This window comes from Prinia subflava, chromosome 8 (assembly GCF_021018805.1).
Source record: "Prinia subflava isolate CZ2003 ecotype Zambia chromosome 8, Cam_Psub_1.2, whole genome shotgun sequence".
In the NCBI taxonomy this organism is placed as follows: Eukaryota; Metazoa; Chordata; class Aves; order Passeriformes; family Cisticolidae; genus Prinia; species Prinia subflava.
The window spans coordinates 9,010,426-9,025,038 of record NC_086254.1 but is presented as its reverse complement, the minus strand read 5'-3'; the positions used below and the strand labels follow the sequence as shown (position 1 = coordinate 9,025,038).

General features: G+C 60.7%; 1 protein-coding gene across 1 annotated transcript; it reads left to right on the top strand.

Annotated features, from left to right (window-relative positions):
* The first annotated feature begins 1,870 nt into the window (after positions 1-1,870).
* On the top strand, positions 1,871-11,661 carry TBX2 (T-box transcription factor 2). The gene is made up of 7 exons (XM_063402844.1): positions 1,871-2,404; positions 3,110-3,377; positions 5,781-5,927; positions 7,096-7,172; positions 7,249-7,418; positions 8,669-9,282; positions 10,142-11,661. The coding sequence occupies exons 1-7, from the start codon at positions 2,040-2,042 to the stop codon at positions 10,589-10,591; spliced, it is 2,091 nt and encodes a 696-aa protein (XP_063258914.1). The 5' UTR covers positions 1,871-2,039; the 3' UTR covers positions 10,592-11,661.
* The last annotated feature ends 2,952 nt before the right edge of the window (positions 11,662-14,613 follow it).

Here is a 14,613-nt window from a genome sequence, read left to right as displayed (position 1 = left end):
GATGGGAAGGGGCACTCGGGGGTCCCCGCATCCCACCCTGCGCGGGGAGCAGCGACACGGGACCTCGGGGGCTCCGAGCTGTGCGGCCGCGCCTCGCTGCGCGCCCGCGGAGCGGGAGGGCCCGGGGGCGGGGGGGACAGGCCGGGGGGCAGAGGAGTGGGCCGGCCGCCACCCCCCCGTCCCGCCTGGTCGCAGCGCAGGCGGCGGGGGCAGGAGCCTTGGAAGGATGGCAGGGCGCTTTTTGAAGATTTGGGGGTAAATATGAAGTGACAAGAGACGGGTCTTTATTGTGAGGGCTCAGCCGCCTGGCGCCAGGGCCCTCTTCAGCCACCGCGGCCCTCAGTTAATCAGCGCAGATCTCCAAACCGGCCTCTCCGAGGGGACACCCACCGCGCCCGCCGCCCCCCCGGGCCCGGCGCGGCGGGACCGGCCCTAATCCCTCAGCAAACAGCCCCGGAGTGTCCCCCCTCCTCCTTATCGGCCTCCCCCCGCCCTGGTAAACAGCCCCTCGGGCCGGGCACCGCCGCGCTGGCCCCCGGCCGCGGACCCGAAGCGCCTCGACGGCGGGGTCCGGGGGTCCGCGCCTCCGGAGCGGGCGCGGAGCTGCGGGCGGAACCCCCCCGCTCCCGGTCGGGGCGGCTGCCGGCAGGGTGGGGGGCGACGGCTGGGAGCGACTCACCCGCGCTGGAGGTGGCCGCTCGGGGCCTCGCCGCCGCCCGCAGCTCTCCGCCGGGCCGCGCTTCCGGCGGCCGCCCCGTCGGCGCTGCGCGGTTCTGCGCGGCTCTGCGCGGAGCGGCGGGCGGGGCGCGCCCCTCCGCCATCCGCTCTCCAGGATCTGCCGTAAGGCCGCCGCCGCCGCCGGGCTCCCCCGGCCTCGCCCCCCGCCCCGGCCCGCCGCCCCCGCGGAGCCCTGCGCGGGCCCGCGCCGCGCCCCCGCCCCCGCGCCGCGCTCCCCGCTCCGCCGAGGCCGCTCCGCGCTGGCCCCGCACCGGCGGCGCAGCCGGGGCTGACCCGGTATGCGGAAAGGAGCCGGGGGTGGGATTTCGAGCACTTTTCTCTGTCATTGGTTAATATTTTATTCTGTTGACATGTTTTCTTACTGCCGATGCTTCCGACACCTTCTTTTTTTTTTTTTCTTTTCTCCCTTTTTTTTTTTTTTCCCTTCTTCCCTTCCTCCCTCCCTCCGCGCCCCCCGCCCCCCCGCGCCCGGAGCTTGGCCGGAGCTGTCAAAACCCCGCCTATGCAGATCCACAATTGGTCTGAAACGCGTAAAATCAGCAATCAAGGGGGCTTGGCTCATTAGCGGGCGGATCAGAGCAGGAAGGACATGTGAGATAGTCACAGTTTTACAGAGATCAGGACAAGATCTCACCGTTCCCACTCGGCTGCTTTGGCCATGAGCAGCCCGAGCGCCAGCGCCGAGCGCGGAGCGCGGAGCCGGGCCGGCCCCGCCGGGGCGCAGCGCGGGCCCGCGGGGGTGTGAGGGCAGCGCGGCCGCTCCTTCCCCGCCGCGCCCCGCGCAGCCCCGCGCAGCCCCGACCCGGCTTTTGTTTCTATTTTAGTGTCGGGAAGGACTTTCCTGGGAGGGCTCGTTCCCTCGCTCGCTCTCCCTCGCTGCAACAACAACAACAAAAAATAAGGACCTACTGTCTCCCCTCCGCAGACCGGGAGTCCCAGGAGCCGGGAACTGCCTCGCTTTTCTTTTTTATTTTCTTTTTTTTTTTTTTTTTTCTTCTTCTTCTTATATTTTTCCATTTTGTCCTCTTTTTTTTCTTTCTTATTTTTTTTCCTTTTTTTTTTTTTTTTTTTTTTTCCCGAATCTAGTTCGGCTGATTTTTGCCTCTTTTTTTTTTTAAGCTTTTTTTTTTTTTTTTTTTTTTCGGAGAGTGTGTGTGTGTTGTTGATTTTCCTTCCTCTTCCAGAGACTCGAGCGAGTTCGCTGGGCAGGAGAGGGGAAAAAGATAAAAGCCAACAAATACACAGACACGCGTTTTTGTAAAGGGAATCCCTCTTTTTCTCCTGGATTTGTGGATGCACCGATGAGAGATCCAGCCTTCCCAGGGACTGCCATGGCTTACCACCCCTTCCACGCACCCCGGCCGGCTGACTTCCCCATGTCCGCTTTCCTCGCAGCCGCCCAGCCGTCCTTTTTCCCGGCTCTGGCTCTGCCTCCGGCGGCGTTGGCGAAGCCCATGCCGGACCCGGGGCTGGCCGGGGCGGCCGAGGCCGGGCTGCACGTCTCGGCCCTGGGACACCACCACCAAGCCGCCCATCTGCGCTCGCTCAAAAGCCTGGAGCCCGAGGAGGAGGTCGAGGACGACCCCAAAGTAACGCTGGAAGCCAAAGAGCTTTGGGACCAGTTCCACAAGCTGGGCACCGAGATGGTGATCACCAAGTCCGGGAGGTAAGAGCCGGCCCCGCGCAGCCCCCCCAGCCCGCCCCGCACCTGCGCGGCCGCGCAGCGCCCTCGCCCCTCGCTCCATCCCGCTTCCCACCCGTCCCCATGGAATAACGCGGGGACTTTCGATCCCTGGAGTTTTCCGGAGGTGTTTCCCCCCGCTTTTCTGAGCTTTCCAGTCGCCGCTCCCCCCCCACCTCCCGTTACTACTTTTCCGAGCGCAATCCCGAATTAAATTCGTGCACGTTAACCGAGCGCTCGGAACCCCCCGCTCCCGTTGTTTACGCCGCTTCCTTCCCTCCTGCCAAACTTTCCCCACGTCCGGGGTCGTCCCCGGCCCTGCCCGTGGCCCCGGGCCCGGGAGAGGCAGCCGGAGGTGCTGAGCGAGCGGGTCGGCCAAGGGCAGAGAAATAGGGAAAAACAAGGATGTGTTTTCGCCCCTTATTTCCCGAAACGGGATTTTTTGAGCTTTCCCCCTGCTTTCTGCCACGGTGTGGGCAGCACAGCGGGATGAGAGGAGGTGGGACGTGAGGAGGGCTGGGAATCCTCGGCGAACTGGACTGAAAGATGGTGTTTGGGGAGCAGCAGCCGGGTCGGGCGGTGCGAGGGGCTCGGTGGGGCCGGGCGGTGCGGGGGGCTCGGTGGGGCCGCGGCCGTCGGGGGTCGGCGGCGGGCGGGGGCAGCCCTGTACCGCTCTGGGTCTCTCCGCAGGAGGATGTTCCCCCCGTTCAAGGTGCGGGTGAGCGGCCTGGACAAGAAGGCCAAGTACATTTTGCTGATGGATATAGTGGCGGCCGACGATTGCCGGTACAAATTCCACAACTCCCGCTGGATGGTGGCCGGCAAGGCCGACCCGGAGATGCCCAAGCGCATGTACATCCACCCCGACAGCCCGGCCACGGGGGAGCAGTGGATGGCCAAACCTGTTGCCTTTCACAAGCTCAAGCTCACCAACAACATCTCGGATAAGCACGGCTTTGTAAGTGCGGCTGCGGGGCAGAGCGGAGCCCCCCGGGCAGGAGCGGGGTGTGCCCGGTGCGGGTGTGCCCGGTGAGGGTGTGCCCGGTGCGGGGGCTGCCCGTGGTCTCCCCGAGGGACCCGCAGGGCTTTACAGCCTCCTCCAGCCGGGTCGGGCTGGGCGGCAGGGCCTGGCCGGGCCTTGCGGCGGCCTGGCTGTCCCGCAGCCCCTGCTCCTGCCCGGCACCGAGGGGCAGCTCCGGGGGAAAAAGGAGGTTCGGGCTGCGGGCAGCCGGGGCCTCCCTTTGGCTCCCGCATCCCCGGCCCCTGCGGCCTGTCCTGCTGCTTCTGCTGCTTCTTCCCGGCCTTGGAGGCTCCGTGGGGAGCGGAATTTAGGGAGATGGATGTGCGGGGCCGAGGCCCTGCAGCCAGGGCAGCCCCGACGGGGCGGTGGCCGGGCAGGGGCTGTCGCTCTCCCCGGACCGAGCGGGGCCGGCGGCACCTGCGCTGGGCTGGAATCGTTGGCACCATCTGCCTCTGAAAGCCGCTGTTTGTATCCCTATCGATGGCATCTGCATCACCTAAAGCAGGCAAAACAAAACACAGAAATGAAGCCAGAAAGCCCCGACCAAAATAAACAAAGGAAGGAAAAAAGAGAGAGGGAGAGAGAAAGGAAAGGCAGCGAAAAGTGCTGGCAATTTGCAGAGACCCGCAGAGAGCAGGGTCAGAACGCGAGGGGAGAGAGGGAATGAGCGGAGGGGGAGATCCCAGCGCCGCGGCCAGCTCCGCTTCCTCCGAGCGAGCATTTGGGGCGATAAAGGGAAAGTTCCCGGCGCTGATACGGTGATTAGCGGGGAGCCGGGGCTGGCGGAGCCGCGGGGGCTGCGGGACCCCGTTCGGGCCGGAGCTCGGAGCAGCTCCGCTCCTCCCGCAGAACTTCCCCCTCTCTTTTTAGTTTTTTTCTCTCTTTATTTTTTCCACTCTCTGTCTTTTACTTCTTTAAATTTTTTTTTCTCTCTCTCACTTTTATTTTTTTCTCTGAAGGCAGGAAACAGCGTCTTTGTTAAATAATACATTGCGAGGTTATTTATAGCCAGCAAGGTAAATCGATAGAGAAGGAGTCTAAAAAAATACCTTTTTTTTTTTTTCTTTTTTTTTTCTTTTTTGTACTGGTGAAAAACCAGTTTGATTCAGCGCTTTTAACGGTTCGCCTCCTTCAATTAAAGATTTCTGGTATCTGTCGTTGTCCAAAATCCGGACTGTGTTAAATCTGGGAGATGAGGGTTTAGCCAGTGCCCATCTGGTCAGAGAGGGATGATTATTTTTTTTTAAAGGAATGCAGATTTGCACGCCTGAATGAGACTTTTTGCACCATTTTCATGATAAATCCCGTCTAGATTATATCAATATAACAGCGATCTGACAGTTCATCAGCAGGTGATTATTGCTTGGGTTAAAAAATAAGGGGGGGGATTTTTTTTATTGCCTTCTAAACCGAAATGAAGTGATAATTATTTAGCCATTTGGCCGACGTTATTTAACAATAATTACTCGAGCTTTCGCCGTCCCTCTACGAATTCTGGGATGTGAATTCTGCATTTCAGTCCGACCACAGCAGGTTGGGGAATTATTTAAAAGCCATCGGGCAGGGAGGCAGGCAGCGAGGGGCAAGGGGTCGGGGCGGCCCCAGGGACGCGGCTTGGGGTGTTCAGCCGCTTCCAAAAACCCTCAGCCAAATCACGGGGATTTCGGGTTTTATATAAAAAAATTAAAAACAACAACAAACCAAACTCAAAAAATAAAACGAAAGGGTAGAGAACGGCTTTGAGTGTTGGCGAGGCTTTCAGACACCTGGCTGGGGAAAAAAAAAAAAAGGAAAAAAAAAGAAAAAAAAAGAAGTCTGTTCCTTCTGCAGTATTGCTCCGAGACATAAATTTGCTGTGGCTCGTGGTGAAACGCTCCTTTCAGGTCGCAGGCTCTGGCTGGGGCTGGCACCGGCTCCTGCCGCCCCCGACACTCACCCAGAGCCTTTTAACATTATTTTTTTTGTGGTGGTGAGGGACAGTAATTTATTTTTAAGGACGGAAATACGAAAAGCGGTGAGAAACATGTGGAAAAGTCGCCCCGCGTTTGCAGGGTTGTAATAAAACTAGGAGATCCCTTTTGCTGCTTTATTGCCGTGCTTAACACCCGCAAGGATGCTGCTCTGCCTGCGTCCCCTGACCTCCTTCTTTGGGGACAGATCCTGCTATGGCATCAACAACAGCAACAAAAAAAGAAATCTCCTTCTCTGGCATCCGCCGGCTTTCCTTCCTCTCGGTGAATGTGAGGGGTGTATTTTTTTGGTTGTTTTCGGGAGAAAAGGGGGTTTTTATGGGGAGGGAGCTGACGGCAGCCGCGGGCTGTGCTCTCTCGCCCATCCCAGACCATCCTGAACTCCATGCACAAGTACCAGCCCCGGTTCCACATCGTGCGGGCCAACGACATCCTCAAGCTGCCCTACAGCACCTTCCGCACCTACGTGTTCCCCGAGACCGACTTCATCGCCGTCACTGCCTACCAGAACGACAAGGTGCGGCCCCTGGCCCCATCCCTATCCCTGTCCTCGTCCCGTGCCTCTCCCTGTCCTGTCCCCATCCCTGTCCCTGTCCCTGTCCCTCTCCTCACCCCTGTCCCATCCCTTCCCCTGTAGCAGCCTATTTCTGTGCCTGTGCCTGTTGGTGAGAATATTTCGGGGCAAAAAGCAGCGACAGTAGAGAGGTTAAACCTCGAGCCCTCGGAGTAGGATGCACCCTCACACTGCTTGTATAATTATCGCTATTTTTAGTGTTAATATTAGTGCTGCTGTCAGTGTTTCTGTTATTGCTGTTAAGAATTCTCTCACGGAGTTTGTTGTGCCTGTCTGGGCCGTGGGAGTCTCTGCTGCAGGCCCGGGCTGTGGAGAGCAGCACCAGGCCTGGGCAGCCTCGCTGAGGAGGTGCCCAGGGCTCTGGAGGAGCCAAAAAACAGAGGCAGATAAGCTAATTTTAGTTGCTTTCGTGATTTAGCAAGTGTCACCCTGCGAGCAGGCAGAGCCAGGAGAGCGCGGTGGGGAGCAGAGCCTCTGCCGTCCCCTTCCAAGAGTCGTGTGTGTGTTTTAACCCAAAAGCTGACCCCCACCTCCACCCCTGGCTGCTGATGCTAATTGACAGCTCTGTCTGAGGGTCCTGGTGGGCTTGTTTCCCTCGTAAAGTTTATGGCGAAGAGTCACAATCGATTAAAGAGCACTTTGTCTGCTCGCCCGCCGCAAGCTGCGCGGGGCGGCTGCCTGCCGTGGGCCCCGTCGGGCGGGGGCTGCGCGGGCCGGGGGATGCTCGGGCCGGGGGTCGCGGCGGGGCCGGGCAGCCAGGCCTTTTCCAGCGCCCCTCTCGGGGCCGTGTGTTCAGCCCATGCATTATTGAGCGCCCTGATGTCGCCGGCCCCAGCAGCCCGTGGCGGGCAGGGATAAGAATAGCTTTTAACCAGCGCCGCGCAGCTCAGTCGCCATCTTCCCTCCGGGGGGCCGTGAAAAATAACTTCCTATCATTAAGACGTTATTAATAATTCAAGGCCAAACCTCAGCATCATTTTTAATAAAGCGTGCGGTGTGTTAACGCGGGCTCCGCAGCCTGCGCCGCGCACCCCGCGCTCCCCGACGGCGGCGGGGCGGAGGGGGGCGGCCGGGGCTTCACGCCTCCCCTCTCTCCTTCTCCCCCTGGCAGATCACGCAGCTGAAAATCGATAACAACCCCTTCGCCAAGGGCTTTCGGGACACAGGGAATGGCCGGCGGGAGAAGAGGTAAGGGGCGCGCCCATCGCTCCGGCCCGGTGCCCGCGGGGGCTCGGCCGGTGCCCGACGCTGCCTGTCCCCGCAGGAAGCAGCTCTCCCTGCCGTCCCTGCGGATGTACGAGGAGCCCTGCAAGCCCGACCGCGACGGCGGCGAGTCGGACGCCTCCTCCTGCGAGCCCTCGGCCGTGCGTGATGCCCTGCACTCGCCCGTGGGTGCCCTCCCCAGCCCCCTGCGCCTCAAGAGCAGCGGCAGAGGTAACGCAGGCCCCCAAAACGTCCCCAAAATGCTCCCTCGGGGCTGCTGCGTGCTGATTTTCCTGTGGGCAGGGAGGTAAAACACCCGGGGAAATAAAGATGGGGATGCGCGCAGGGGTGGAAAGCACAAAAACACAGAACAAACGCAAATGGCATTCACGAGTTGCAAGGTTTTTCTCTTTGAATATTTTCTTTTGAATACGTATTTGATCCTCTATGCACCTGATGCCTTGTATTTATGTAATACAAAAAGAAATGGCAAAGCAGCCCTTGTATTTATATAATACAAAAAGAAATGGCAAAGCAGCCCGTGTGCTCGCCACGTTAGCCCGGCGTGCCCTGCCTTCCAGGGGAATTTCACACTCCCCTAAAAACAGAGAGAAAAAAGAGAAAAGAAAAAGAATTAATACATTTGAAAGAGGGGAAAAAATGTTGGAACTGCAGGGCTACAAGCTGGTAAATGAAAATAACCCAGCAGCTCCCACGCTGCAGTTGTTCGATGCTGGGTTTTGTCTTGCCGCACTATCAATCTGCTCTTTAAACTTTCCACCAACCCGATTCCCTGCAAACCTTCATCAAAACTGCAACCCCCCACCCCGAGCTGGAGGAAGGGTTTATTACACCCCTCTCCACTTTCAAAGGCTTCCCCGAATATTTGCCCCAGCCTGCAGAGCTTCACCTCACCCGCACCAAAAGGCTTTTCTCGTTTAGTGGAGCCGCTCAGCCTCGCCTCGCATCCCCCTGCCTCCTCTGAGAGCTCAATGGGGTTTTTTAAATTAAAGCCCTTTTCAGGGCAGTCTGTACCATACTCCCAGCCTTAAAACTGGCTCTTTAACCTGTCTCAACCTGCACATTTGGAATAAATCCACGGTGCGCTGGCAATCAGCTCCGTGTAATTAAATGTACTCAGGACCATTTCCTCCCTCTGTCCACTGCCCGCTCTCCTCACCCCGGCTCTGCAGCCCTCCTGGACTTTGCAGCTCAGGACAGCGAGGCTGTAACAGATTCTGGTTCTCCATCAAACCCATTTTTCCTGCTTGGCACAGCCACAGGACTGTGTTGTTAATCCCCTTTCCCCAGAGTGACCCTAGCACGAGGGTGCTGCTGCCCCCAAAATGAGTCTGTCCCATTAAGAACGATCGCGGCTTCGCCCTCGCAGCCTCTCCCTGACTCCGGGGCTCTTGTGAGCGACCCCTTCCCCTCCCCTGGGTGCCTCTGCTCTGACCCTCTGCCCCTCCCTCCCCTCGCAGAGGAGAAGCCGGGGCCCGACAGCGACGCGGAGGTGGAGAAGGTGCCCGAGGAGCGGCCGGTGGCAGCGGCCAGCCCCAGCGCGGAGGACGCGACGCCCCGCGGCAGCCCCCGGTGCCCGGAGGAGCGGGGCAAGGAGAGGCACAGCCCGGAGAAAGCCAAGGATGGAGCATCCCCCCGGGAGGGCCCTGCCGAGGGCCTGTTCGGCGCACGGGGCCTGGAGAAGGACAAGGTGGAGGGACGGAGGAAAGAGACGGAGCCGGGCAAGAAGGACACGGAGGGCGGCGGGCTGGGCAAGGAGGCCTTCGCCCCGCTGATGGTGCACACGGACAGCCCCCCGCACCTGAGCGCCGGGCACCTGCAGAGCCTGGCGCTCTCCGGCCTGCACGGGCAGCAGTTCTTCAGCCCGCTGGGCGCTGGGCAGCCCCTCTTCATCCACCCGGGACAGTTCGCCATGGCCCCCGGAGCCTTCTCCGCCATGGGCATGGGACACTTGCTGGCTTCCGTGACCGGCGGGGGCAGCCTGGAGAACGGAGCCCTCTCGTCCGCCCCGGGCGCTGCAGGGACTGCCACTCCCTTCCCTTTCCACCTCTCCCAGCACATGTTGGCCTCTCAGGTAAGCCCCGTGTCCCCATCCTTATCCATGCTGCCCAGCTGGGCCCTGGAATCTCCTCTTCGTGTCCTCTCAAAAAGCTCCCTGAGTGAGCGGAGCACTTTAGGGATGCCGGTCCGGCTTGGCCAGTGTCACCCCCAGTGTGGGGACATGCAGGGTGGCCCCATTGCAGGGACGGAGCTGTTGGTGCCCCCAGCCTCCACCAGGCCCTCTGCAGCCCATAGGGACAGGGGGTGAGACACCCCTGACACCCCTGTTCCCACATGTGGCACAGGCAGAACGCAGAGGACATTTTGAAGGTGGCTTCAGGGTTGATTTGAGGAGGAATCTCGATTTTTTTGCAGCTGCTCTGACTCCTCCACAGTCAAGGGCAGAGTCAGGAGCTGTGGCCCTGCCTGACCTGGCTGTCCCCATCCAGCAGCTCCCTGTCTTCCTGTCAGCTCTGCAGCGCTCCCACAGCGCCTGCACTGGTGTTGCCTTCCCCATCTCCTCTGATGGAACACATGAAGATGTCTTTGAGCTCCCCTAATTTATCTGTCCTGCTTAACAATGTGTTTTAATGTGGTTCAGGGGCTGTGGCGCTGCTCAGGCAAGGACACGCAGCGTGCAGGGAGGGGACGGGGCAGATCTCTGACAGGGGCCTGTGCTCGGTGTCACCAGCGTGGCTTGGGACAGGGCAGATGGGGCTGCACCCCCTCCCTCAGCCTGTTCCACACCGATACCCCCATGTTCTGTTTTTAGGATGTTTTTAGGGGCTGTTTTGTCTTTCCTTGGCTCTTTTTGGGAGCACAGCTGGAGGAGGGGGCAGGCAGGAAGGGATGCAGCAGCAGCACAGCTCTGACGGCCTTTTCTCTCTCCGCAGGGAATCCCGATGCCCACCTTCGGCGGACTCTTCCCCTACCCCTACACCTACATGGCAGCGGCCGCGGCGGCCGCCTCGGCCATGCCGGCCACCAGCGCCGCCGCCGCCGCGGGGCCGCTGTCCCGCAACCCCTTCCTGGGCAGCAGCCGGCCCCGCCTGCGCTTCAGCCCCTACCAGCTCCCGGTCACCATCCCGCCCAGCACCAACCTGCTGACCACCGGCCTGCCCGCCAGCCTCAACCCCGGCCCCGAGGGCTCCAAGGCCGGCAGCAGCCGCGAGTCCAGCCCGCTGCCCGAGGCGCCCCTGCACAAGGGGGGCAGCCAGCGCCCCGCAGCCTCCCCCAAGGGCTCCCTGAAGGAGTCCCTGAACGAACTGCAGAACATCCAGAGACTGGTGAGCGGGCTGGAGAGCCAGCGGGAGCTGTCGCCAGGCAGGGAGTCCCCGAAGTGACCGGCGGGGCGGGCAGCGAGCCCTCCCGGCGGGGCGGAGAAGCACTGTATTTTGTACAGCACAGTATAAATATTTATTGTGGAGCGAGGGGTGGGAGCAGAGGGACCGACCCCGCGGGCCATGCGGACCCACCACCCCAGAGCCAGGAGGGAGCAGCCGGAGCGCAGCGCTTGCCCACCCCTGGAGCTGTGGGGCTGGGGGCGGCTCCCCCAATTCCAGAGAGGCCGAGGAGCCCCCAGGACCCCCCAGGACCCCCCAGTCCCTCGCTCCGGGCACTGGGCAGCTCGGGGGAGGGTGATGAGCTGGAGACACCTGATGGACGGGGCGGCCCCGGCCGCTGCCCCACTGCGGGGTGAGAGGGGCCAAACCCTCATCTGTGCAAGGGGAGGGGAAGGAAAAAAATAATTTAAAAAGATAAAAAAAAAAAGGAGAGAGATAAGAAACGGAAGATGGAAACCAAACCGCCTCGGCAGCCGCTGCCGCACACAGCGGGCACGGCAGGGGAAGCCTCGTGGGTACCTGGGCAGATATTTATGAAATAAATGGTAATTTGTGTAAATAAGCTATAAGGATCCCAGAATATGCAAATTGGTATTAATTTATTCAGAGTTGTACATTGGTGTGTACATAATATTTAGAGTTTAACTCCTCGCATTTAAGTTTTTTTCGGTTTTTTTTTTTCATTTTACATGAACATATATATTGTAAATGAAAACTATTTAGCTCTTTGTGATTGAAGGAGATATCGGTTTCTCTGTGTTTTAAAATATTGTTTACCCCGCCTGTTCTCTAGGACAATCATGTGCCACTGATAAACCAATTTTTGGAGTCATTAAAACCAAGATTTCAATCCTTTAACGGACTTTTGCAAGAAAAAACAAAATAAACGAACGGATCCAAAACATTACTAAAATGTTGCTACAGTGCGGGGTATAGAGAATGCAGGAATAAACCTCAGGTTTTTATTTTTCACTCCAGAACAAAAAAAATAAAAGGTATAATAAATTTAAGTATCACAGGACTGTGCTCTATATTTGTTTTAAAATAAAAAGATACATGATTTGCAACGTGCTGGTTACTCGGGTATCTGTCTGTTCAGTTTTGATGAATTCTCACATCTTTCAATAAAAAAAACAAATCTACTCGGAGAAGTCCTGCCGGCTCCCGCCTGTTTCATTCCGCGGCCGCTCCGCCCCGTCGGGGCCGCGGCTCCTCCGCAGGTGCGCAGCGCCGGGAGCCGCCCGTTCCGCGGGGCGCGGAGCGGGGAGAGGCGGGGACGGCCCGGGGGAACGCAGGGCGGGACCCGCCCGCTCTGCCCGTCGGGGTTTGCTGCGCCCCGGGCAGGTGCTGCACCGGGACCCTCCGCGGGTGCCTCCGCTGTCCCCGGGGCCACCGGGACCGCCCCGCCGGTGCTGCGGGGACGCTCCGGGACCGGCGGGCGCGCTGGGGATGGACCGAGCGGGGCAGAGCGGCACCGTCGCTCTTGTGAAGGGAGGACGGGGAAGGGATGACCCGGGCGGAGGTGACGGAGCGACCCGGGCGCTCCGCTACCGTCGGGGATGGGGCCACCGCGGGCCGTGGGCTTGAAGTCCCCCCGTGTCCCCCGACCCCCGGAGCCGGTCGGGGCGCCGGGGGGCGCGGCTGCGGAGGAAGGAGCAGCGCCTTTCCTCACCGATTCTCCTTCTCCCGTGCGGGATTTGCGGCCGCGGGCGCGGCGGGGGCGCGGCCCCCTTGGGCTGAGGCGCAGCGCCGGGCGCCGGGCGCCCTCTGCCGGCTCCGCCGCGCTCCCCCGACGGGACGGGCCCTGCTCGGGCCCTCCGCGGCCTCCCCCGCGCTCCCCTTCCTGCGGGCAGGGAAGGGGCTCTGGATCCTCCTCCCTCCTCGTTCTCCCCCGAGCTCCCCTTCCTGTGGGCAGGGAAGGGGCTTTGGGCCCCCTCAGTGTCTGAGGAGAGGTTCCTCGACGGCTGGAGAGGAGGTGCTGCCTCTGGGATTCTTTCTGCTTGCAGGGGGAGCAGCAGGGTGGGAATGCCTTCCGCTGGAGGAGGGAAGGGTGTTGACTAAAGTTAGGCTTGCGGGATTATTTCCGAATAAACACGGCTCGGGATGAGCAGTAGTTTAATGGGATCTATTTTTAGTGAGGGGTCACAGCCTGTGCCAGCGTGGGGGCTCCTCTGGCCCTTTTCCCTCTAATCCAGCCGTGCTGGATTCAGGCTAAGGGGGTTGGGACAATCATGGTGGGGAGATGGTGGCAATGCTGCAGAACTGGGGCAGCCTCACCATGGGTTCCTGCCGTCCTGGAGGGTCAGGGACAGCCCTGTCACCCAGCCTGGATTGGGGGCCAAGCGCTGGTGCCAGGGGGACATCCCAGCCTGCCCACTGAGTACAGAGCCCCTCTTCACCCAGGAGGGGAAAAGTGTTCTGTGGGTTCATGACAGTGACCCCGAGGAGCAGTGCCCAAAGGCAGGGAGCAGGGCCTGTCCCCCCAGCCAGGCTGTTCCAGCAGGAGCCGAGCTGCTCCACGCCCGCCCTGGCCATCCCCAGGCTCTGAGAAACCCTATTCAGGCAGCTCGATGAGCAGCTACCCATTAGTCACGCACTGCTCTGGGGTTTCTTTTCCTGGGCTGTGAAAGGCGCTGGGAGGCCCCTCGGGGGCACACCCGGCCCAGTACCCGCGGCTCTGCTGCTCTGCACCTGGCAAACCTGGCCTGGCCATGCCCCTGGGGTCACTGCCGAGCCGCGAAAATGAAGTTCTGGGTGTTCTGGTGATGTCTGGAGCTGGCGTTTCACCACCTAAATGCTGGTGCACTGTGAGGTCCTCAGACACTGAGGCCTTCACTGGGGTCAGTGGTGAGCTCTGAATTTCTTCGGCTAAATGCACTTTAGGTGCTTGGCCAGACACTAAAAATAGCAGAGCTGCCCCGAGGGCTCCGTGGGCCTGGTGGACAAACCCCCGGCTGCCTTGGCCGCGGAGCTGTTGAGCTGTGCCGTGCAGCACAATAGCGCTGCTGGAAGGGCTCCATGGGCGGGTGTTTGTAAACAGGAACAGGAGCTCACGCCAGAGCATCTCGCAGCCCTGCAGAGGGGCAGCACTGCTGCCACTCTTGTCCCTGTGCAGCCCAGGGGGGCTCTGCAGGACCCCCCGCCCCTCCCCTGGGCTGCTGGCCCCGTGTTCGTGTGTTATCCCAGGGCCGCTGCCCATTTTGGGTCAGGGATGTGGGGCAGAATAAGAGAAACATAGAGTGGTGGGGAGGAATCTTAAAATCCGTCTCGTTCCAAGCCCCTGCTGTGGGTAGGGACATTTTCTACCAGTCCAGGTTGCTCCAAGCCCCATCCAGCATGGCCTTGAACAGTCCCAGGGATGGAACAGCCACAGCTGTTGTGGGCCAGCTGTGCCAGGGCCTCAGCACCCTCACAGGGAAGAACTTCCCACCAACATTTAATCTAAATCTCACCTCTTTTAGTTTAAAACCATCTCCCTTGCCCTGTCATCCATCTGTGTAAAAAGTCGCTCTCCACTTTTTATAACCCCGCCCTTAAATACCGAAATTTGCAGAAGGAGCAAGAGAACGATGCCACGGAGCTGGACATGCCACGGTGCCAGGATCCTGCCCTGCATCAGGAGCTTCTCCCAGCCAGGGCCTGTCGCTGCCACACAGGGGATCAAACCCCCACAGGAACATCTCACCGAGCATCTGCCGGTCCCGACCGCGCCCGCGCAGCGTCGGGGAAGGGGAGCCCCGGTCCGACGGGGCGGGCGGTGGAGCGGCAGCTCCCTGTGCCGGGCTGGCGCCGTCCTGCCGCCGCACCCGCGACACAGCGGAGCGGGCGAGCCCCGGCCCCGGCTCCCGATTAGGGCCCCGGGAGCGCAGGGGCGAGCGGGGCGAGCCGCGGTCACGGCCCCGGAACCCCGATCACCCGCGGGGCCGCCGCCGTGTCTGCGGCTGCCGATGGCGGATCAATGGACAAAGGGCAGCGGGCAGGGCACACAGCCGGCCCCGGCCCGGCCGGGCATCCCTGCACAC